This window comes from Pimephales promelas, chromosome 20, assembly GCF_988280905.1.
Source record: "Pimephales promelas chromosome 20, fPimPro1.hap1.1, whole genome shotgun sequence".
NCBI classification, from domain to species: Eukaryota; Metazoa; Chordata; class Actinopteri; order Cypriniformes; family Leuciscidae; genus Pimephales; species Pimephales promelas.
The window spans coordinates 21,084,809-21,110,000 of NC_142788.1; the positions used below are offsets into that span (position 1 = coordinate 21,084,809).

General features: G+C 37.6%; 1 protein-coding gene across 12 annotated transcripts in view; it reads right to left on the bottom strand.

The window, feature by feature from the left end:
* The window catches only part of hspg2 (heparan sulfate proteoglycan 2), a 102,481-nt gene that overhangs the window by 36,684 nt on the left and 40,605 nt on the right, over positions 1-25,192 (bottom strand). For 5 of the 12 annotated variants that reach the window (XR_016148169.1, XR_016148162.1, XR_016148170.1 and 2 more), the window contains exons 5-41: positions 24,996-25,054; positions 24,536-24,696; positions 23,582-23,620; positions 22,633-22,761; positions 22,218-22,391; positions 22,001-22,120; positions 21,729-21,860; positions 21,079-21,223; positions 19,961-20,118; positions 19,563-19,733; positions 18,622-18,788; positions 18,257-18,436; positions 17,338-17,534; positions 16,242-16,386; positions 16,001-16,128; positions 15,826-15,912; positions 15,654-15,718; positions 15,335-15,396; positions 14,691-14,831; positions 14,412-14,585; positions 14,121-14,300; positions 13,754-13,872; positions 13,478-13,589; positions 13,103-13,213; positions 12,289-12,416; positions 12,099-12,179; positions 7,909-7,976; positions 7,706-7,770; positions 7,491-7,631; positions 7,218-7,409; positions 6,177-6,281; positions 3,631-3,696; positions 2,902-2,985; positions 2,143-2,235; positions 1,133-1,222; positions 780-1,010; positions 538-651 (exon numbers count right to left, since the gene is read on the bottom strand). Coding sequence is in view for 1 of the 12 variants with exons in the window: in XM_089124494.1 (XP_088980620.1) it covers positions 538-651; positions 780-1,010; positions 1,133-1,222; positions 2,143-2,235; positions 2,902-2,985; positions 3,631-3,696; positions 4,218-4,469; positions 6,177-6,281; positions 7,218-7,409; positions 7,491-7,631; positions 7,706-7,770; positions 7,909-7,976; positions 12,099-12,179; positions 12,289-12,416; positions 13,103-13,213; positions 13,478-13,589; positions 13,754-13,872; positions 14,121-14,300; positions 14,412-14,585; positions 14,691-14,831; positions 15,335-15,396; positions 15,654-15,718; positions 15,826-15,912; positions 16,001-16,128; positions 16,242-16,386; positions 17,338-17,534; positions 18,257-18,436; positions 18,622-18,788; positions 19,563-19,733; positions 19,961-20,118; positions 21,079-21,223; positions 21,729-21,860; positions 22,001-22,120; positions 22,218-22,391; positions 22,633-22,761; positions 23,582-23,620; positions 24,536-24,696; positions 24,996-25,054 (4,866 nt within the window). In the remaining 11 variants the exon portion in view is untranslated. Of the gene's footprint in view, positions 1-537; positions 652-779; positions 1,011-1,132; positions 1,223-2,142; positions 2,236-2,901; positions 2,986-3,630; positions 3,697-4,217; positions 4,470-6,176; positions 6,282-7,217; positions 7,410-7,490; positions 7,632-7,705; positions 7,771-7,908; positions 7,977-12,098; positions 12,180-12,288; positions 12,417-13,102; positions 13,214-13,477; positions 13,590-13,753; positions 13,873-14,120; positions 14,301-14,411; positions 14,586-14,690; positions 14,832-15,334; positions 15,397-15,653; positions 15,719-15,825; positions 15,913-16,000; positions 16,129-16,241; positions 16,387-17,337; positions 17,535-18,256; positions 18,437-18,621; positions 18,789-19,562; positions 19,734-19,960; positions 20,119-21,078; positions 21,224-21,728; positions 21,861-22,000; positions 22,121-22,217; positions 22,392-22,632; positions 22,762-23,581; positions 23,621-24,535; positions 24,697-24,995; positions 25,055-25,192 lie in introns of all 12 variants that reach the window. The other 7 variants (XM_089124494.1, XR_016148165.1, XR_016148166.1 and 4 more) reach the window with 7 other exon arrangements.

The window sequence follows — 25,192 nt, forward strand, 5'->3', positions numbered from 1 at the left end:
GCATACTGTATTGTATGCTTCAAGGTGACTACAAAGGCTTTATTTAGGATGCAATTTAATTATTTTGTGTGTGTGTGTGTGTATAGTTTGTTTTGATATATATACACACGCACACACACACACACATATATATATATAAATATATATATATATAAAAATTGAATAGTTATTTTATAGTATTATTTATCATAAAGAAATATATTTGGTATACTGTACAGAGGGTGGTGATGTCGCAGTGGATAAGACGCATGCCTTTGGTGTGAGAGACCCGGGTTCGAATCCACTTTGAGACACCAATGTGTCCCTGAGTAAGACAATTAACCCCTAGTTGCTCCAGAGGCATGCGACCTCTGATATATATAGCAATTGGAAGTTGCTTTGGATAAAAGCGTCAGCTAAATGAATAAATGTAAATGTACTGTTCTAAATTTGACTATAAAGGGAGAGCAACACCTGTTTTGTATGCTTTAATCCATCCCTTGAAATTATATGCATCCCACTTCTAGAAAATAACTGTGTGCTGGTAAAGATTCATACCGTGCAGATGCCAGTCTCTGGGTGACAGGAGTCCGAATGGCCGTTACAGTCACACGGCTCACAGTGGCCAAGGTACAAGCCTCCTCCTGTGCGAGAGTATCCAGGAGCGCAGTCCTACAGAACATGAAGACAATGGAACAGATGTCTAGATTGACTAATACTGTCATCATCATCACAGTAGCATGGAAGCCTTTGCTACCATTCATCCGGTTGGACAGAAAGCAAAGCTTGATTGTTCATACCTGGCATGACAGACCACGGTAACCAGGAGAACACTGGCACTGCTCCACTTCCAAAGCCTGTGCCAGGCCAGTGTAGTCAGGCACAGCGATATCCATGCGGACCCCAGAGATACTGGATGAGCGCATCTCTGTGTGATACGAAGCACGGATCAGGATGTCATCGAGGTCCGCGAGCACCATCATTAGGTGTTCCCGGGTAGCCGGCATGCCATCGGGACGCTGCCAGTGTTCCTACAGACAAGAAATCGTCATGCTGAACCACATATCTTCCTTCAAGCTCAATACAAATGACAATATGAAAATATTATATATTATGAAAAACAGAAATAAAATGGGTGAGATTGGGTTCTCACCTCTCTGAAAACTATCTCAAAGTCCTGTGACTCTCTGGCACCTTGCCTCCTTCTCCATGGTTGCCGTGCCACCAGTGTGATATCATTACCCTGTGGAAATATTGAGGAACAATAGTGTTCAAACATCTTGTTTATGGAATGAAACCTTAGTATGCATACAATATGTAAATATTTAATCACAATTAATCGCATTAATGTCATAGTTAACTCACGATTAATCGTACATTTTAATCTGTTCTGAATGTCTCTTGATTTCTTTTTGTCCCATTATTTTTTTCTCAATTTAATGCTTATCAACATGGAAAAGTGGATCGGCTTGCTTTGTGCAATTGTTTTTTTTTTTTATTGAAAACAACATTGGCATATAGGGTGTTCAATTTCACACTAACATTCTCACTTGGAGCAAATAAACTCTCACACAATGTAACACTGTCCATCAATAAAAGGGTGAAAGAAATACTGACGAGGTCCTGATATTGACAAGGGGGCGGAGAATTCGCATCAGCTGTGTGTGTGTGTGTGTGTGTGTTTCTGCTTGGCCATCATCAAGTGGTATTTCAGACTGGACGTGCTGCGATCGCAATGATAGCTCAGTTTAGAATGACAAAACACACAGATCACGTTGGTCTTGTCAATGGAATTTGGCAACTTTTAAAAGTAAAATTCTCATTCAGAATCTTATTAACACCCATTTCGGCGTCTCGCGCTCGTCCACTCAAAACGTGACGTTAACCAACTATTTGGCCGGCTCGCAAGCCTAAACAAGTGTGTACGGCGTGCCTGTTGTTTTGTTTCCGGTCTAGCTATTGAATTTAATAGGTTTCAGAGCGCAGCGCTGCGTCCTGTTGCAAAAGCATGTGAAAAAAACGACAAAGTTTGCTAGACCATTAATCGCGCAATAAAAAAAAGTTGACGCCATTAAAATGAGTTCGCGTTAATGCCGTTAATAGCGTGTTTATATATATATATATATTACATATCATACATGCAACATCTGCTATCATACTCACAATAATCTGAACGTCAACATCCTCTATTGGAGAACCTCGAGGTCCAGGCACATAGGAGATGGTATATTTCAGCTTTCCACCATATGCACCAACCTACATTAGAATAAAAAACATTCAGTTAGAAAGTTTCCATAATGTTAACTGATAATCGATAAACTACAGTAGTAAACATGGGAATGTCACTGATGAATCACTGCTCCACTGCTTTTACTATAACTTTGCTTTTCTTTTATGGCTTTTATGTCGATGATCAAAAATAATCAATCAATTAATTAAATAAATAATATTTTTTTTGTCCTAACCAGCAACAACTGACATTACAAGTGAAATATCATTTTCCTGTGCATTACACAATATACTCTGAAAGGCAGAGACTGTGTTATGTCACACGGCGGTTTCATTTTCAGTGTGAACAGGCAAAATGCTTTCTGCTGGAAATTTGTCACATCATGACACATTCAAAACGTATATTCTTATTTTCTTTTTTAAACAAAGGCACAATTTACAAAGAAAAAAAAAAGTTCATCATTAAACAAAAGGCGAGCATAACATCATTACACAAATCAGCATCTCAGATATGAACCTCTACCCTTAAATCCACAGCAGCACTTCTTCTAACATGATTTGATTATAGATACACCTTCAGCTTGCCCATCTATCCCACATTTTGCTCAGGTAGAGATTCATTAATGTCTAAGGCAGATCAGATAACCTGGAGGGTTCAGTGGTGGGCAGACCTGAACCAATCCATGCGTTTACCTTATCCCCTTTGAACTGGTCCGGGAGCTGCCAGAAGAGCACGTCATCTGGGTGCAAGCTGAACCCACTGTAGACCAAAACATACTGGAGCACAGGCGGAAGGAAATACATAATAGCGTGGACGAAGGAAAGAGAGAAATGCAGCAGATAAGCAAAGCATGAGAGAAAAGAAATCTATTCCTGTCAGTCACTGACACTGACTAACTGCAACTACAACATCTTCATAAAAATTAACACAATATGGTAGAAAGAATTCAGGGTTTGGTTTACTATTTTATACAAATATATGTGTATTTTGTATACAAGCTACACCTACAAGGAAAAGCCATCCTTTAAATCAGCAAACTTTGACAAGCTTTTGCAGACTTTCCTGGTCTCACTGATAAGAACATGGTGTAAAACATTTGGGGTCAGTTAGACTTTTTTTTTCATGTTTTAGAAAAGTCTCTTACGTTAACACAGTATTTATCAGTATTTAACAGTTTCTGCATAATATTTGAACAGAAAGCGCAAAAGAACAGCATTTATTTGAAAAAAAAAATGCATCTTTTATAACATTGGAAACATTTTTTTTTTATTTAATGCATCCTTGCTCAACAAAAGTATTCATTTCCTTCAAAAACAAAAAAGTTCTTACTGAGCCCAAATGGTACTGTATACTGTATATATCTAAATTGGCCTGGTCTCAAGATTCCCAAAAAAGCGCACCACTTTCCCATGATTCCCAACCTTGTTAGAGGGGCCAGGTCGTGGACCTCTAGGGAGACCAACAGAGTTTTTTCCCAGTGCCACCTGCTGAGAAGGCAACATCCAAACCAAAAATCAAACAACAGAACCAGAATAAAAGAAGTTTTAACTAGGGCAAACTAGAGAAGTGCTTAGCTACTAGAATAACAAGTTTACTTTTTTTTTTCTTTTGCATTTTGTAAGGGATAGTTAACCCAAAATGAAAATTCTGTCACCCTTATTTCATCCCAAACCTATGACTTACATAAAATCAATGTTTTTTTGTCTATACAATGACATTCAATGGGGTCCAATGTTGTTTTGGACCCCACTGACTTTCATTTTATGTACAAAATCAGTTGAAACATCCAAATACTGTATATTTAACTTAAAATATTTTTTTTTAGTAATATTTTGTTCCAAAGAAGAAAGCAAGTCATACTGGTTTTGATCGACATGAGGGTGCCATGTTTATTTTTGGTTGAGCTAACCTTTAAAACCATATAAAAAAACAACACATGTAAAGGCCAAATTTAAAACTAGTCACTATCCAATTAGTCAACTCACCCCTGAGTGAGAGCATACAGTACCTGAGTTGAGTCGGGGTGGGAGGAAGGGTCTGGGTCGTTTGAGTGAGACTCAGAGGCCCTTAAAGAGGAAGTTAAACCAGAATGGAAAGGAGGGTCTCGCACACTTGAGCGAGATAGCAAACTTTGGCCCTCAAATGAAGAATGGGAAGTTTGAGAGGATGAAGAAAAGGGGAAGGGAGACTGCCCATCTGAGAAATTAGTGATGATTGCCCAGATTTCATCATCAAGTTTGCGTACTTCATCAGCAGGGTGCTAGTGAGAATAAGGCAATGGATGGAACAGGAAATATAGTGACTTGAAGGGTTTGTACAGACAGACAGCATTAGAATTAGTATGTTTGCAACTCAATCCATTCAGTCTGAACAATAAAAAAAAAAAACTTATTTCGTTAATTTATTTATAATCAGATTTTAAACCACATTGGGATGTACTTTTTTTGGGGGCAACTTAAAAAGTTTCCAATAATGTCTAAAGCTACAGGTGTGCCCAAGTACACCCACTAGCGCTCAATTATTCCTCATATAGCAAACGAGTCAGCTATTTTGGACAAAGTATGAAATGTATACGAAAATGCAAAAAAGTTGTTGTTTGAGAAAATCTTGTTATCATCATTATTATAGCATCTAATTAACACTACCATTTAAAAGTTTGGGGTCAGTAAAAATAGATTCTATGTTTTTTGAAAGAAGTCTATGGTCTCCAAGGCTACATTTATTTATTTTATGATGCAATTTATTCCTGTTTTCAATTTTCAACAGTTATTACTTAAGTCCTCAGTTTTACATGAAAGTTTAGAAATCATTCTAATATGCTGATTTGGTGCTCAAAAAACATTTAGCCAATTAATATTATTATCATCATTGTTGAAAACAGTTGTTCAGCATGTTTTTGTGGAAACGATCTATATATTTTTAATTATAATGCCCTTTGAATGCCCTTAACTGTGAATTTAATGCATCTTTGTTGAATAAAAGATTCAATTCCTCAAAACAGAGCTCGTCACTTAAAGGGATACTCCAATTTTTGGGGAAATAGGCTCATTTTAACACTCCCTCAGAGTTTTACCATTTTTTAATGTATTCAGCCAATTTTTTGATATTTAGAAGAATATCAGTAACCAGACAGTTTCTGGTCTCATTGACTTCCATGGAAGTCAATGAGACCAGAAACTGTCTGGTTACTGATATTCTTCTAAATATCAGAAAATTGGCTGAATGGGTTTAAAAACAGTAAAACTCAACTGTTTAACTCTGGGGGAGTGGTAAAATGAGCCTATTTACAAAAAAAAAAAAAAGAAAAAAAGTGGAGTATCCCTTTAAAGTGAGAACGGTCAGTCCTAGATCGGACCAGAAACACAAACCAGATTGGTTGAATGTAAACAAGCAAAGAAAGAGAACGGAGAGACAGATGTGCCTTTAACGAGTTGAGAGGAAAGAATGGGACATGCAGCCAAACAGATGATTAAATGCATGCAGGGAAATGCTCAGGATGTCAGAATAAGAATCAGGATACCACGTATGCTCTCACCTGAAGTGTTCTGTTTGAGTGGCGTTACCCAGTGCTAACAGCAAAACCTTTTCAAAACTCAATTTGATTAATGCCATCTTTTTTCCTCAAATTTCTTTCCATTACTTTACATTGTGTCAAATATCTACAGGTGGAGTTAATACATGGAGGCATTCGTTTATTGGAAGTGTCAAGGATGTTTCTGTTGACCTTAGTTGATTCTACTGATGCAGTCCTTTTTCCAACGTTAAACTTTCAGTTTATTAAAAGCATTAATTGAAGGGATTAATTTAGTACTTTACGTTACTAAATAAATATCCTAAGTTATGGTTATATAAATAACAAAAGTTATGTGAAACGGGAGGGTGCCACACTGTTAAAGTTCCAATGATATACAGGTCAATGGTGAGATGGTCAGTGATGACAATAAAAGTTGAATAATAGTTCTAATACCTCAACGGCTCTTTTGGACCTTGAGAGGTCTTTACCCATATCGTTCATTAGATGCCATACAGCAACGTCCTTTCTCAGCTGTTCCTTTCTCCACGAGGAGGCTGTCTAGTTTTGTGAACAAAGCAATCTCTGTAATCTCAATACAAAAGCTAAAATACTAGAGCTAAACTACAAAGAACTAGTTACTCTTCATGTAACAACTCTGTATGATTTGTATTTCAGAACAGTTAAAAGACTATACAACAGACAAAAAAAAAAACCTAAACACCATTGACCACTTTCGTTTTCGAGTCATTTCTTTTTAAAGCTGTGGTCACACTAAACGGTGCATGCACCATTTCTTCAGACACCGCAATGAACAGGCTATGAATGCATATCTCCTCTTCATTCAGTGCATTATAAATCCCCAAGTGTGAGTGCCGTATAATGTGTTACTAGGTGTAAACTGGGCTTATGTATGACAAAATGTATCTACCATAAAATCCCATGCACTACAAACCATGGTCAAGACAAAAATAAAATCACAACACGATATACAGTAAGTTAAATATTCTGAAAAGATCAATGCACAGATGACCCAATCAAGCATCATTCTAATTCTAAAAATATAACAGGCCAAATCACATCAGACACACACACTCAATAAACACGGTCACACGCTGAACCTGCAAGGATTACCTTGTGTGCTCGCCTAGTCCGAGCAGAGTTAGCCTTCTAAAAAAGCAAGTAGGTTCAGAAACACTTAATTCAGTGCATTACATCCCAAAAAATAAATGAATCAAAAGGTAACAGACACGAGTCAAATTAAGCCTACCCAAACTCAATTTGTTGATATTAGTTCCTACTATAGCTCTAGTGTACACTGGAACTTCTAAACAAGTGTTTCTAAGCTGCAGAAGAGCTGCCCCAAGTACATTTTGAAAGAAAAGGTCTTGGCAATGTGCAGTTGCAGAATGAATTCAGTATTCAAAGTGGGAGAAGATACATGTAGGAAGACACAAAGACTTGAACGATGAAATACATAATGCTGCCAAACTCTACCTTGTCTTCCTGATAGGCTTTAGGTAACTGCCAGTAGTGGGGTTCCTGTCCAAGATAGTTAAAGTTAGTGTAGGAGAGTTGTGTTCCATCTGTGGACAGCTCTACGGAGAAGCCACTGTCAATACGGTTGGTGCGCTGGCGGTTTACAAGAGCAAAACCTTGGTAGTTTCCTGGGGAAAATGTGGTGGAAACCTGGAGGAAAAAAGGCAGAAAATGAATATTTGTCCACACAAACTGATGAAAAGCACTGGTCTAACTCATCACATCTCTTACCACATCTCTATAGTGATTGGAGCTGGAGCACTGCTGGGTGACGCCCATGCAAAAGCAGGACAGACAGCCATCTTTATTATCAGGACTGAGGTGGAAGGTCCCTTGCTTGCAGGTGGAACATGTTGAACCCTCAACATTCATCTGAGTACAAACAAGTATGTTTAAAATTTGAGTTATCAATGTAATGCAAATCTTAAAAAAAAAGAAATTCTTACCTTGCAGCGACAGATTCCCGTTGCACTACATCCTTCGCTACCACTTTTGTCACAAAGGTAACAATCTATAAACAGATTTAGTTTTAAATACACGTTTAATTTTTAAAAATTTGGTTTAAAAATGTAATGTAGGAGTCATCTTCAATTTATTCTTTTTAATTTTAAGAATAATTGGTACAGAATATTTTCTTTGCCAGTCTTACCACCATCAGTGTTGCCTGGAGTGCATCTTTGACCAAGTTGGGGACTGCCAGTATATCCAGGAGCACATCTGAGGAAAATCAGACAACACCTTGGAAAAACTGTTCTGAATGTCATCCAGTAAAAATAAAACCACAAACAGAATTACAGACATGACAGGACCTGCCATGAAAATTAAGAGCGATTTATGACCTCTTAAGAGTGGTTTATGACCTCTTAAGAGCAGATTTATGATATACTCTTTGAGAATATGATTAAACGCAAAACACCGTGAAGCTTCTTCAAACACTGTCTGGATAAAGATAAAGACGCTTTGATTTTGTAAATAGATAATTGGTTCATAAAGAGAAAAATAATAACCAAACAGGAAAATCCTGTTTAAAAAAACATGTTAAAATGGTAACGCTTCCTTTTACAGTCCAGTTACCCATGTAAATACTATGTACTTATTTTAGTAACTACAATTACTGGGTAATAACTAGTACCAACCCTGAACCTACCTCTAAACCTACCCCTGTTCCATGTATTTACCTTATATTAGCCAGTACTTTCTAGGTAAGTACACTGTAAGTACTGTACTGTAAAAGGAAGCGTTACTGTTAAAATTAATGTTAATGATGAGTTAAAATTAACATTTCATGTTTCGTTGATGAAGTGTTACTGGAGCTTTACCAATGGGGCTGTTGGGGTACATAAGACAAAAAAGGGTTGGAAAACCCATGGAAAAGAGTTGAGCAAACAACCAACGTAGATATTTAACACATGACATGAAATATCTGTGCATGTACAAGCAGTTATTGATTGCCAGATTCAAATTTGGCTTACCACAAGGACAACAAAAGAGCAAACCCCTAACATTAGTATCTTTTAATGGCCACCACGAGAGACATATTAGACCACATAACAGAGAATCCATTGCATAATAACCATAACTTCAAGTTTAGGAGATGGATAAATTAAAGCCAAGAATGCTGTCAACATCCAACAGATGTTGAGTCCTTCTCTCTTTGAAAAACTGCTTTGCTGAACAGAGAAGGACTGAAATGAAAAAAAGCCAAAGACAACCAAAAGGATTGAATAAATGCATTTAAGCAAGTAAAACCACCATATCCCCAAGCTTGTGGAAGCCGAGGAACTTGACAAAAGGTCTTACCTGGTAACTCGAGGTTCCAAGGTTGTCCAGACTAAATACACCAATACTTAAATAAATCTTTCAAATGTATACTGCTGAAAATACATCACTTTTGCCATATTTGGGCAAATCGAGGTTCTATGTTGACAAACTTTACAAGACAATAAGATATGAGTAGGATAAATGAGGATGGATGCATATAGAATTGTATAAAATACTCAACATAATGTCTGAACATTAAGAACACAAAACAGTATAAACATTACAACCAAGACAGCACATCATAAAATCCTCTTTAATGTCTGAAGCCATTTGCAGGTTGATTGGCCTGAGATAACAGCACTTCTATAGTGTGAATTGGGAGAATTGGGCTAACTGTTTGGTTTAGCTGACCAATAGCAAAGGTGGGGAAACTTGATGAAAACATTATTTCTACTGAGAAAAACACATCAGGAACAATTCAGTCCATTAAACTAAAGTACAACACTTGGTTTACAAGAATTATGAGGATATGAGGCATTTCTGCATCACAGTTTGTATTCAAAAATCAAGCCCATTTACTTGAACAACAGCAATCAATAAGTTTGCAAAGCTCAAATGAGGGCTAAAAGAGAAAAAAAAAAACAGGATAAATGTAATGTAAACTGGTGCAATGATCCATATAGTATCTAGTAATCGGGAATAATTTTGATGGGAATCATCAGCCTTCCAAGAGCAATATGAAGGTTCCCGTCTTGTTTTAGCCAGGGTCGTCTTAATGTTTTTTGTCCACTGTTGTTTTTCATGAGGATGTCTAAAATATTAATGGATTTAGACAAGTTCCTCTGAGTTGGTCTTCTTGGAGTAGTCATTTGTACTTTGGGTTTAGGGGAATGTAATTTCCTCTTGTCAGAAGGTTGACTAGAAGTAGCTGCATAGGTAAACTCTTCAGGTTCGCTGGAAGCCCCTCTCGCTTCATGAGAAGGGACATCTAACGGTTTTTGCTTGGGTGATCTAGTTTTGGAATGTCTTCTCTTTGTTTGGACATTGTGAGAAGGTTTCTTGATGTCTGTTGTTTTTTTGGACGGACTTACTACCAAATTGTTTCTTCGCGTTTTTATAGATTTAGATGTTTTTGTCGAAGGAACATGGACCCGTTTCTGTGGTTTGCTTGATAACTTGGAAGACTTCGCTGATTCTTTTAATTGGGGGACTTTTGTATGAGATGGAGGAGGAATCTGAAATATAACTGCAGATTCTTTTTCTCCTTGCGCCTGTGTAGGTAAATGGGATAGTTGACCAGGTTTCCTTGCCAACACAGTTCTCTGAGGCTCTGTAGATTTAGCAATTACTTTTGAACCCCTTTTGTGGTGTATTTGAGAAGTTCTATTTTGTCCGTTGCTCCTTGCCCGTGAGTTAAGAGAACCTTTATTTAGTGTCTTTCTTCTCTGTTGCTCTTCATTGGAGGTAACTAAGGTTGAAAGCCTTTCATTCCACGGCGTAGTGAGGGAACGGTTGGGTATACCTTTGGGAACTGTTACTCTCCTAAAAGATTTGCTATTATTATTGTTGCCTGCCCTTGATGTGAAACTGGTTTCAATGTCTTTTCTTGCTGATATAGGTTGTTTTCTTTTAGTTAAGAACTTTGCTGGCTTAGTTGAACTTTCATTGATCTGGGGAAGTCTATTTTGCACAAACGTAGTTTTGGAAATGGTACGAGGAGTTGGTATAGTTTTGGGAATTACTGTTCTCCTCTGAAATCTGCTAGTAGACATACTAGTTATCCAAGCTGTAGTCAAGGCTGGAATCCAGGTGGTAGCAACCACAGCAGTTTTTCTACGATCCTGTGGTGGGCGTACCACGTGGCGAGCTCGTTTCACTTTGTCAAGCTCTTGTGCTAGAGCAGTGAAGCCATCAATCAGTATCTCAAATTTGTGTTCTAGTTGACTTAGTCTTTTTTCAATGTCTGTGTATTTGTTGGAGAGTTCATTGGTTCTTTCTTTCTTGTCAGTTGGAGACAAAACTCTGGCTATTGTCTCCAGTTGAGAGCTAAAGTGACTCTGTTGCTTCCTCATGTTCTCGAGGCTGTCTTTCATGTCCAAAGTGTTGCTTTCAAGCATACTCAGGCGCTGGTTGAAATGATTTGTGTGCATCCTCAACAGCAGCTGGAAACTCTTCTGTCGCGCCTCAGGACTTGTTGTTGATCGAAAAAATCTTGTTGTACTTTCAAGCCCTGAAAAGTCATTATCTTTTCTACCATCAAGTTTTTTGTCAACTTTATGGTCAGTTGTATCCAGAACTTGCTTTTTCCCAGGGTTGAGGTAGAAAGCATCATCACATGCAGTGGGGAAGAAATCTTTCGAACCTTCAATGTAGAAGTCTCCGCAGTTGGAAATGCTGAGAGCCATGATGAGACAGGGTACATTGGTACCAATTTTTTTTTTATAAATAGAAGCCATTTGTTTTTTATCCCAGACACCCAAAAGCTTTTGCATTCTGAGCAAGTGACAGGAATCCACAATTCATATCATCAACTTGTTTATGCTTCAGTATGGGAAGCATAAACCACCCTAGAGACCCAGTAATATCTAGAAGAAGAGCTTGAAATGAGAAAAAGTTGCCCAATAAATGTAGCAAGGGCTTTACAAAGAAGCGCTGAAGCAAAAAAAAAGGATGCAACTCCTTTTTAAAGTGACATATGCAACAGATTGCTTCAACACCTTACTCTCACAGTAAAGAAGGAACATTTTTATAACTTGAAAACGCTGCATATTTCAGACATACGTACATGGATTTTTTTCAAGCACCACAGCTTCAACTTATAAACTCATTGAAAAAAAGTAACCTCAGACTATTACACTTTGGTATGGGTGGCACTGATTCAAGGCTTGCTTCTCCCATACCAAAAGACAAACGCCATTCAATCACAAATGGTTGAAGAGATAATGGAAAGCAACAGACACATGCTTTCTGGCAATAGATAAAGGGATACCGATCACCTCTATCACCCGTTCGGCCAGCCCAGCATTACTAACATACCGAATGGGAGGTGTACCCTCTCATTAGACCAAAGAAACGTACCTTTCACATCGTCTTCCTGTATAACCAGCAGGACATTCACATGTGGGCAGTCCATCTGAGTCCAAGTAACAAGATGAAGGCCTTCGGTAGAAGTATATTAGATTAAATGAATAATGGGTTATGTCTGAAGGGTAACCACTTTATATGAATAGAATATCTTTTATAAAGTTAATAGAAAAAGCAAACTCACTGATTATTAGTGGAGTGTCCTAGACAAGGACAGGGTCTACATGCCTGTGGATCACCAGTCTTTGGATTTCCATAGAATCCAGATAGGCAATTTTCACAACGGCGCCCAACCGTGTTATGAAGGCAATTCTAAAAACAGAAAGGAAAAGTGTGATGAAACACTCCAGACTAAGCATGAATCGACTATTTGACTTATGATGACTAGATTATGCATATTTTTTCTTACATATTTCAATAATTTAGATTTGTTAGTCGATAAATGTATGTAGTTTATTTAAATTATTTTTGGGGGGTTGATTTTAATCATGATAGTCGACTAGTAGAAGTTTGAGTAGTTTGTGAAGTTTTTTTTTTTTTAAAACAATTTCGATTTTATTCAAGATAGTCAAACAGTCATCTTTTTTTTTTTTATATAATTTTAGCTTTGATTTTATTTTTCCACAGTCGTCAGCTAGTCAACCATTCATCCAATAGACTATTGTTAAGGATATCTGGTTTATGTAGATTTTTTTTTTTGAATACATTTTTTAGTTTTGATTTTATTTATGATTGTTAGTTATTGAGGGTTACTAGTTTATTTTTCTTTTATATACCATATTTTGTGTTTTAATTACATTTTTCATATTTGGTTGACTAGTTGTCCTGTCATCCATTGACCCGAGACCAACTGGGGTCAGATTAACCTTAATCCAACCTAGTTTATAAGGCTTCCAGTTACAACTGATTAGTCAGCTAGTTAATTATTTTTTTTTTGCACAAAACTTCATTATTCATCCAGGAAAAGCATAATAGCTGCAAGGGAAAGGTTAACTCACCAGGCAATCTCCAGTCTCTGAGTCACAGCCGCTGGCATGCCCGTAGCAGTCACACTTCTCACAGGTGCCAAGATAAAGTCCAGGTGTGCGGGTGTAGCCGGCATCACAGTCCTGCAAACAATGGGCGAGTCAGAGGTGACCGGGTTCATAGATGTCTATGCTGAAGCTCTGAATCTATTGCAAAGAGTTTTAGAGCTAAAATGTTCCATAAGTTGCTAAGAACTTCTCTTCAGGGATCAAGAGAAATAATAAAGGGCTGTTATTACCTTGACAGTTAATAGTTCAGAACCTCTGCCAAGAGGGAGTTTTTTGCTTTAACTTAGGCAGGCACAAGTTCACACAGACTGAGTATTACTATTTAATGTCATAATATACCTGGCAAGAAGGTCCTGCGTATCCTTGAGGGCAGGCGCACTCCTCCACCTCCAGAGCCCTCTCGTTTCCTGTTGAGTGGGGCACTGCAATGTCCATTTGGATATTGGAGATACTAAAGAGAGGAGAAACAGAGATAACACTATATCCTGCTCAAAAATTCAGTTAAGCGACAGACAAGAGACTAATGATAATGTGCTGCCATCCAGTATATAAAAAGGACGTCAAAAGTGCATGTATAAGAAATGAGCAAGAGCCACATAAAAAGAGCAAAACTACCTGCTCTCAGCCATATTGTCTGCATAAGTGGCTCTGATCATAAAGACGCTTATATCTGCCAGAGCCATCAGCAAGTGCTCTCTTGTACAAGGTTGTCCATCCGCCCGTCTCCATGCAGACTGTGGTGATTATAGACAATGAGACATTTTATTGCAAATCAAGCTAGATCAAGTTTTACCTTCTTCTATATTTGTAACTTTTTGTATATTTATTATTATTCATTTAAAAAGCTTAAATTGTTTACTAATTATTAGTGATAATTATATATTTTTAAATATAGCTGCAAAATATAAAAGTAATTAATATAAAAAATATGCTCTTTAGCAAACACCCAAAAACATAAAATGTACACACATATATAACACACCTCTCTAAATGGCACAGTGATGGTGGCTGGTACTCTAGGAAGTGTTTGCGTCTGAGAATAATGCTCCAGGAAGATGCCGTTGCCTTGGAGAACCACATCTGGTTTTCCATCAATCACTAGCGAGCGAGCCTGCAGCTCATAACGCAGCCTATACTGCAGCTCTCCACCATATGCTGTGACCTTTGCACAGGAAAGAAAAACATGTTTTGAAAAACAGCTCATTGACGTGCTATTTTACTTGACAAAGGTTAAAGTGTAAACATGGCATTATATCGAATGAGATGTTCTCACCTTGTCCCCTCTGAAATTCTGAGGCAGGACCCAGTAATAGATGTCTTTAAGGACACTTGTGAAGGATCGGTAGACCACCTCTGAGCTGGCCCTCTGGGTGATACCGTCAGAGATGGTTATGGTGTTGGCTTCATTGGAAAGGGTGAAGAGCTGGCCGTTGACACCACCTCGCACCTTCAGATTAACCAACAAATTTGTATATGTGTATAAAACCTTTAAAACATCCAGTTTAAAATCACTGACGAATATTTAAGTGACAAGATTAGAGGATGTGGCTACCTGATCTCTGGTCCAGGTTGAACTGGCACACTGTTTAGTCACTCCCATACAAAAACACTGCAAGCAACCTTCAGGATTATCGGCCGCCAAATGAAAAGTGCCACTCTTGCACTCGTCGCAAAGAGCACCAACCACATTGGCCTGCAGTACAGAAGATCATGCAGTTTTTGAACATTCAGACAATTATATTCTACAAAAATCACGTTATCATTCAACAGTTTGGGGTGACAGTAACAGTAAAGACATTTACAATTTAAAATAAATAACTTTCTATTCAAAGAATTATTCCCACACAAACATTAAGGTGCTGTTTTCAACATTGATAAAAAAAGAAATGCTTTTTTGAGCACCAAATCAGCATATTAGACTGATTTCTGAAGTATCATGCGACACTGAAGCCTGGAGTAATGATGTTCAAAATTCAGCTTTGCCATCACAGGAGTAAATTACATTTGAAAATATATTAAAATGGGAAAACAGTTGTAGTAAATTGTATTAATATTATTATGTCACAATATTAAATGCTTACTGTATTTTTGATCAAATAACTGCAGCCTTGGTGACCATAAGAAACATTTCAAACTTCTGAACTATGGTGAATAAAAAAAAGAGAGGAAAACTGTAATGCAATTTATTAACAATACCTTGCAATAGCATGGTTTGCTGATGGGATTGACAGTTCCTTTGTTATCGCACTTGGAAATCGCTGAACAGGGATAAGAACACCATATGGTTGAAAAATACACCTGGAATGCTTTGAACATCCTGGTCACAAACTGCTGGTATTCCAGCATTCAGTGCACACACAGAGTGTTAATCATTATCTAAAGCTTTGCTTGACACAAATTCCAAGAAAACAAATAGCTTAAGGCAAACAATTAAATCTTTCCACTAATATTAATCTCATAAATAAATAATTTTACTACCACAATTGTATTAAAAAAATTAGGGGAAAATGCTTACAGCTAGCAGTAGGGATACATTTGCCGTTGGGCTGCAGAGGGTTGCCGACATATCCTGGAGCACATCTGTGGGAAAAAAAAAAAAAAAAACACAGATGATGAAATATTATGCACCCAGCACCACAAAATGTAGTGTGAGGACAACATGAATATGGAAAAGAACTGGCCCTTACTTCTCACAACGTCGCCCCGTGTAACCGGGTCTGCAGGCATCACATGTTGCCTGTTTGTCATGGTCCAGGAAGCAAGTATCAGAAAACCTTTGAACACATCAAGTTGTTTTGTCATAATAATAATAATAATAAAATATTATTATTATAATGCTACACACAAATTTGATATTTTTACCGTCGAGACGTCTCTGTGTATGGACAAGGACAGGGTTTACAGTCATCATATCGTCCTCGACTTGGGTCACCAAAGTAGCCTGGCTTGCATTTGTCACACTGAGGTCCTTCTGTGTTATGCTGACAACTCTACCACATGACATTTCCGCTTTAGCGCGTGGCGTACAGTAATATACTAATTCATGCATTAGTTATTTAAATATTTATCTATAATTATGAACAGAAAAAACACCTATCCTTACCAGGCAGTGTCCACTAATAGGGTCACAGGCACCGGCATGCCCATTGCAGTTGCAGCCAGCACAGGTGCCCAGGTAGGGTCCAGGGACCCGCTCGAATCCAGGGGAACAGGACTCACAAGATAGACCTGAATACCCGGCGGGACATCTATGTGGGATCAACAATTTGCAAAGATTAACTCTTTCACACAGACTGGGCTCAACAATAAGGACTGCCCGATGGATCGGGAATGTCACTTGCCCAATTGAGCCAGTGGTTCATCGTCACAATAGTTTATCATTTGCACGTTTTGGTCAATTTAAACATTCAAGCGATTTTTAGCCATTTTAATTCAAGAGCAAGACGATCCGTAAACTGAAATCTCTTTTTCGTCTTCCTGGGCTTGGACGGAAAAATACACACAATATGTATGTCAAAATGCCCATCTATAATCACTGACGATTATGTCTTAACTGAACATAAACAGATGAGAAAGAAAACGCACGTGTAACAGTATATTGGATCCGTGCATTTGTCTTAAAAGGACAGCAGCCTAATATTTCTTATCTTGTCTGTGTCATTGGTGTTAATCAAAGATGAAGAGAAAATCATTAACTGACCATGACTGAATAATTTTTGTAACTCTAACAAGGATAAATCTATATTTAATTTATACTGTGAAGACTATGCAGTGTTACCAGTATAATTAATCATTTTCTGTGCCTGAATACCGTTAGACTTATCTGAAAATTTTAAAGCACCGTTTAATTTTGGAGTAAATAAATATTTGAACCACTGGCCCGACCAGACCAGTAGAAAAAAAAAAACCTTAGCACTGATCCCTGCAAAGAACTCTCAAAAGAAACGAACATTTGGGGCACTGAAATCCACCGTTTGGGGAACTGAAACCCACCCAATGGGAAAAGCACTTTAGTCCGTTTTCTTCACTGAATATACCCAAATTACAAACAGAAAGAAAACATTTAGAGGTTAACAAAAAACATGAGGCATAATCAGTTTTACTCATGGGAACGTAGGACTGCAAGAAGTGATTCAAGAGGAGTTTTATATTTTCTGACAGGCCTGTAATCCTATCTGTTGATTTAAAGGCTCACTAACCTGCACTCCTCAACGTCTCTTGGGTTCCCCTGCAAGCTGAACTCCTTGGTGGTGGTATCCATACTGATGTCACCCAGCCCGACACTGGCCATGCGGTTGTCATAAATGGTGCGAATGTGGATGCTCTCCAGATTGGCCAAGGTCATCATGAGGTCATCACGAGTTACTGATCGGCCTGAGGAGTGCTGCCAGTTTTCCTGAGACACACAGATACAGAGAGGTAAACATTTTAAATCTTATTTTTTAAGAAATAATATTTGAGAATCACTTGTTTATGTATTTTATATATCTTTTTTGGTATATGGTATTAATAGAATTTTATATATCAATCTTACACAAATATTGTATTAGTGTAGAGCTAAAAATACTGTGAATTCATTATATTTTTTGGAAAATAACCTTATGAGCAAATTCCTTAAAATATGTCCTTTATTGTAAGAGAGAGGGAAAAAAATACTAAAGCAAAACATTAAACTGAAAATAATTACACATTGCATTACAAAAACATTTTAAAAATAATAATAAAAAAAAATAATACAAATTATATACACACCACAGTTCAAAAGTTTGGGGTCAATAAGATATTATTTTGACAGATTTTTTTTTTAAGCAAGACAATAATTTGAACAAAAGTGAGATTAAAAACGTATAATATTACATAAAAAGTTTATTTAATAAATGCTGTTCTTTTGAGCTGTCTATTCACCAAAGAGTTCAACATTGATAAGGAGAAATGTTTCTTGAGCACCAAATCAGCATATTAGGCGGATATTTTAAAATACTGTATTTTTGATCAAATAAACACAGCCGTGATTATTAACATAAGAGATGTATTTAAAAAAAAACTGAACGGTAGTGTGTATATATTTAATAAAAAATTATTTTACACACATTTAAGCATTTCACATATGCGGCTCACCTCAGTAAACTTGACCTCTCTGTGGTTGATTATGTCAGGTAAAGTGGGATTGCCTCGACGGTAAATAAATCTCTGCCCGTTGCCAGTCAGCACAACATCAGGTTTCTCCTTTGGTTCTGATCCACCTCGCTGCAGTGAGTAACTCACCTTAAACCTCAGATCACCTCCATACGAGTCAACCTGTACAGCACAGACACAATGTCCTAAATACAAAGATGCTGAGGAGCTTCTGTGCACGTTTTACAAATCTATTACACCTAAGAAAACTGGGATTGGAAAAAAAACAGAGGTATTGACTGATGATTAAGCTTTAATGAAGTTCTTTCTAGATTTGCTTAGGAGAGCATTGTGGAGGAGATAAAAACCTTGTTGCCAAGGAACTGGCGAGGAAGAGACCAATAAGAGTCTTGATCGAGGAAACGACGAGACAGATCCACTAGTTGGAACTCTTCAGTCTCTGGATTGATCAACATCTGAGTGGAGGAGAGAGGTGGTGGAGTGCCAGGGCGACTAGGAAATGACACATTGACTCCTGTGGATGAAAAGAGAGATAGAAAGGCAGTGAACCATACTTTAATTCCACTCTACTATTGGTTAATTTAACCCTATAAAAGACAGCAGCATATTTGCTTATTAGGGATGCACCGATATGAACATTTTGGCCGATACCGATAATTCTTTATATTTCAAAGCCGATAACCGATATATCGGCCGATAAATCTAAATCCAATTTTTATATAATTTTTGAAAGCCTGATTGCAAAAACAAAAGTCTCACAATTTAAAATCCGTCCCCTAACACAATCGTAATGTTCTCATTATAATTTCATGTAGCCGATATGACAGCACATTTTGCACTTAACTATATTTTCCTTTTTGATTCCAATCATATTTGAAGCAATTAAGATTAATCATGTTGAACAATGCGCATCTTAAGTGTCAGGTGTCAAGTGTTGAAGGAAATAATTCATTATTTATCAGCTTCAATATATCAGCCAAATTTTATTATCGGGCCGATAACGATAACATAAAAATTGGCAAATATCGGCCGATACCGATATGGTGACCGATATATCGCGCACCCCTGTTGCTTATATACATTTCTAAGCCCCTAAGCCTTTAAAATGTCCCTCTATATAAGTTTAGACGGATCTATACCCTGTTCCATTAAAAAAAAATGAAGAAATATTGTCCAGATTATCATTATGTCAGGCTTTACAGGGTGAAAAATTTTTTGACATCCACTTCAATTGCATTTTCCAATTGTAAAACCACAAGCAAATACAAAAAAAGCTAGATTTTAGTACCTTTGAAGTCCTCCTCCTCTGTGAAGCGCAGTCCGATTTGGTTACGGTAGCGACCGGTGCTCTGACAGTTCTTTGTGATGCCAAAACAGAAGCATGGCATGCAGTGACCGCCCACGCTAAAGTGTCCATCGCGGCAATTACCTGCTAACACGTACAGAGAGGATGACACAACTGGACAAGTACGACATGGAAGACAAAGGATGAAAAGACCACCACCGTCAGGATTGAGAAGCCCCAAAGTCATGCAACATGCAGCCAAATAACAGCAGGATAACCTGTGTCTCACAAATGAAAGGATGAAATGACATTCAGAATAGAAAGTATTAGACGAGAACAAACATATAATACACAGTAATCCAAAGACGTTTACAATGCACCATATGGACCTGGTGCATTACCTGGGTTTGGTCTCTGGGAGAGGCTGAGGACCCCATCAGGAATGGCAAACACTAGGCCTTTAGCATTGATGGCCTCACAGGTGTACGCCCCCTGGTCACTTTCCTTCACATCACGGATGGTAAGGGTTCCTCGTCCATTCTCACTGGTCATTGTGATCCTGTCAATAGAATAATGTTTAAATTAGGGCCGTCTCAAGACCCCTGCATTCAGTTCCATTCCACTGTGCTCTCTGTCCAACTGTTTTTAAACAAAATGTGTCCTGTGTGAATGGTTCTTTAGGTATTCTAAATGATTTGTAATTTATTGTCAAAATTAACACACTCTATTAGCAGTCCTCGTTTAGATTCTAAATTAAAATTGCTAATAATAATGGATTTTATTATCTGACTGACGACCCCTCCCCTCCCCTTCATTTGTAATTTATTAATAACATATTAGTGTTTTTATGTATTATTCAAACGTTAGTGTTTTTTGTATGTAATAAGTTGAGATTTTGTTAATTAAGATACTAATCTTGCAAGACTGCTGCAAATGACTTGTTAGTCCGTTTAGAAAAATAAAAAAATAAAAGTCTGATTGAATAAACCTACTAGCCTTGAAACGATCATACACAAGGAGAGCACATGCTGAGTAGTAAAGTAAATACGGCTCTCTTTCTACATATTAATATTGTCTAATCATAATTAAGACAAATAATAATTTAAAGTAGCAGCATCAAAAGAATATCTTGAATAGACAACAATTTTGGGGATTTATTGAGATACAGAGAAATGACAGGGAGTGAAGTGAGAGAGGGGGATGGGATCGGGAAAGATCCACATATATTTGGATCATAACACCAGTATATTTTGCCAAAAAGCCAAGAGTCTGTTTCTTATTGCATACATGACTCAATCGCACAACTGAAACACGGAGTGTGGCCTTCTGTTTTCATTTAGACAAGTGCTGAAGTTATTAATTTACCTATTTAAAGAGTTCAGCAAAGAGAGCTTTGGGAATTTAGTAGAAATGGATGAAACCACAAACATTCTTCAATTTCATTTATTCAATCATCTGACTTTAACATAGATTGTGGCCATCTTGATTTAAATTTAACTCGTATTAAATCCTAACCTACCTGCTGTTGGCTGGTATGTGTCCCCAATTAAGACGCCATGTGATGATGGGAATGGGCACACCAATGGCAGAACAAGTAAAGGTCACAGTGCCCCCCCGCGCTGCCGTGATGGACTCTTCCGGGGGGTTGGTCACAGTGGGAGGTGCTTAAGTCCAAAAAAAGAGCAAATATAAAATCATTTAACAGTACAATCAACTTCAATCCACACATAAATGTATTAAATGAATGTTAACACAGTCAAATAAACATATGGACAGAAAAAAACCGCAGACGCCCGCACCAAGTCTTTGATTCTAAATTGGCAGCCTGAGACAGCACAAGTTTTATTTGGCAGATTAATTGAGTGAGATTAGCCAACCAGAGCTGGAGGCACTGCTGGCAGAAACAATACCAAAGTTAAATAAGCTATCGGCACAAGATATATGGGAGATGAGATCTATGCGTTATTGAAAAGCTGTATGAGTGTGGCAAAACAAACCGCAAAAAATGAATGGTTTGCAGACCATAAATATATAATGGATTTACAGGAAGCCATAGTGTTAGAAAGTCGAAGTGAAGATGCCAGTGAAAGAAAAGTTGAGACGGAAGAGTGATATGTTATGACAACCAATGTTTTCTTGTTAAATATTAATTGGACTGTAATGCCTTACCGCAACCATATTCATCAGAGCGGTCGGCACAGTCCGGCTCCTCGTCGCACTGGTAACTGGCAGGAATGCATGTGCGGTCAGCCAAACACACAAACTGCTCCGGGGCACATGTGTCCCCTGGACCCTTAGTGGCTGAAGAAATGAGAAAAAAAATGATTAGAGAAAAAATGATTGTGCCTCTAGAGGTAACAAACAGAACTGCAAAAATAATACTAGTTTTCAAACAGGTCTCCAGGCCACTTTCCCCATCTACTGTATAAGGTCTGACTTACGACAGTTCATCTCATCTGAGTTGTCTTGACAGTCATTATCCCCATCACAACGCCACAGTTTCAGGGCACAGCGGCCATTCTGACACTTAAACTCATTGGGTTCACAAGGAGACGGAGTTCCTGTGAAATGACAAATACAAATACATAATAAATGCAGAGAATAGACTATTATAAACAAGCAGATTCATATATGTGGTAAATTAAAGGTTTGTCCTACCACACTTAAACTCGTCGCTGCCGTCAGCGCAGTCCGTTTCGCCATCACATACATAATCCCGCGAGATACACTGTCCGTTTTGGCAAGTGGCCTGGTCTGCACGACAAGGTCCTGGGCCAGGTGGGGGTCTGGTTTTGGGGGGTGTAGGTTCAGTAGGACGTACAGGAACAACAGCTTTGAAAATAAATAATATAATTAGGGCAATCAATTACAAACTCAACTAGATACATGCTAATATCTTTCAGAAAAGCCCCTAAATTAAGACAATTCTAAACCCTTGTGGTTTCAGATTGACAATAAAAAAAAATTGACAATAGCATAAAAAATTAGAATAGATATTAGTCAGTTCAAAATTAAAGCAATGCCACTCATGTCTAAGGCAAATGAAGAGGGTTCATCAAACAATCTCACTCACCACAGTTCATTTCATCACTCAAGTCACTGCAGTCAGACCGTTCGTCACACACAAAATCCAGAGGGATACACCCAAGCCCATCCCGACAGCTGAACTCATCAGACAAGCATTCCCTAGGCCTGGGGCTCACTGAGGTGGTAAAGACAGACATATACAATGCAGTGACATTCTGTATGTAATGAAATGCAGTGATTCAAGAAAAACTGTACATCATGCTTTGGCTTTGCTGAAAGATGTTTCAACGTTTCAATGCCAGCCTATCACAGCCCTGTCATGCTGGACTTGCTATTTCAAGAGCATACAAAAGGGCTTTGTTAACACAGGCATCGGACTTATTGAAGTTGTTCTAGTCTGAATAGAATTAATTGTTTTGGTAATGCATCTCAGTCTAAAAGGGTAGGTCAGATTTCATGGTTTGTTTATTTTTTCATTATTTAGGACACATTTCACTTATGATATGAGGAAGTCTTCTAGACTACGGTCTGATTAAGTGGATTAGTTGCAGAATGTGGGCAGTCAGTTCTGAAGATCGGATTTGAAAACCAAATCGTATCAGATTTATATGCAGTGTGAACAAAGCCAAAGTGCATCTGTACAATGTTCATTCTGCCGCCTCTTGTTCAGTCTTGAATTCTCTTATCTAACTCAATTCCATCACAAATGAACCAACCTAAATGCTGCAAACACAAACAGGTTGCATTGCCTGAAAATGATACTTCAAGGTAGATGCATTCCTGACATCAGCATCACATCAAATCAATGACAAGCCATGCAAAGTCTTTTGTTCTGCTTTTGGTCTTGATCAGACTGCACACATGCATCCAAGTTTCATTCTTTATCCAGCCACTACATAATCTGAGAATTCCTTGCAGTTTTCATAAGTGAGCAAGACTGGTGTGTGTTCTAATGCGCTACAGTCTCCATGCAGCAGACCTGGCTGAGGACAAACCTGGCACACCGATGGGCTCCACAGGCGGGAGTGTATCAGCTATGAACCAGACACAAATATTATCTATACTACATTCTGTTGAATGATGACTAGTTCCAAACAGAACTGCAAGAATGGATAGTTAAACAGACTGTAAAGTGTAAAAGACAGGGGTGTAAAAATGCAATAAATTTGAAAACGACGCCTGTGAGACGCACCGGTCTCGTATCTCTCACGGAGGAGCGGCAGTTGTCCGTGAGGGGCTAATGTCTTATTATACTTGCGTTTTATTTTACGTTATTAAACGTATTGATTGTTAACCGGTTCCCGCCTTCATCCCATGACATCTGAACCTCGTTACATTCTTATTCTACAATGTATAAGCATGCAAAAGATTTCTGCCAATATCATAATTATTGTTTTTAATAAAATGTATTATTAATAGTAGTAGTAATAATAATGAATTGTGTTCGTTTTACTCCACATTTATAAGTCTGCAAATTATCGGACAATTGGAATTTCAATGCATGAATTATTTTTATTTAATCATAATCATCATTATTAATACAAGTTATACTCTTATGCAAAATATAACATGCAAAACATCTGTCAAATTATAATTATCATTGTTATTAATAAGATATATGTTAATAATTATAATTATTGTTTTCCAAAATATAAAATAAACATCTCAAATATATGTCAATATCATTATTATTATTATTATTATTAGTTATTAAAAAAATAAACAGAAACAATATAATTGTTGTTTATTTATAAATATTTTTGTCAATTGTCAATATTCTAATATGGAAAATTGCCCCTCAAGAGTCTGCAGGATATTTTGTTTTTAACTTTAAATGAATCATACCAAAATGATCAAATCCAAGTAAATAGCAACCAATTATCATGACTTATTGCACCATTTAGTAAGGAATCATAATCTAATCATTATTAGAAAAGTATTGAACAAACCTTCTCCAAGCCGTCTGAACTTGAAGCCAATTACTGAGGTATCGTAGGAAGCAATGGTGCCCTCTTTAACCACAGAGAACAGGACACCTCTGATCTGCGTCATATTAGAGTTGTTATCTGAGCCGACGTCCAGCTCAACAAACACATCTTTGCCGATTTTCCTGCGAAATGTACGCAGAGCACACTTAATCGAAACAACAAACAAACCACATAAACCAACATAAAATGAGCTGGTATCTCAGGCTGGTCTGTCTGATGTTTTTACAGAGGGTTCGAACACCTGCTTGACCAGCTTGTTTAAGATGTTTTTCAGCCGGGTAATCATAAAAAGTCCCATAACACACACACACAAAAGGTGTTTGATTACATGAATGTCCTTATGTCCCAAGTAAACTGACTATCCTTCTACATGAGAATGAGATTATGCAAAAGAGTGTTTGAAACTGGAAATTGTGTTTACTTGATGAGAACCACATTGACAGTCTGCTGTCCTGGTATCCTGTTGTAGTCAGACTCGAGCTGTGGTGGAAATAAATGCCATTAATCACCACATGCTGGCCTTGCCATACAAAGTGCTTCAGTTTCAGTGTACTAAATCAGGTAAACATCGATTTAAACATTAACATGGTACAGACAAGAATCAGAGGAAAGGTATGT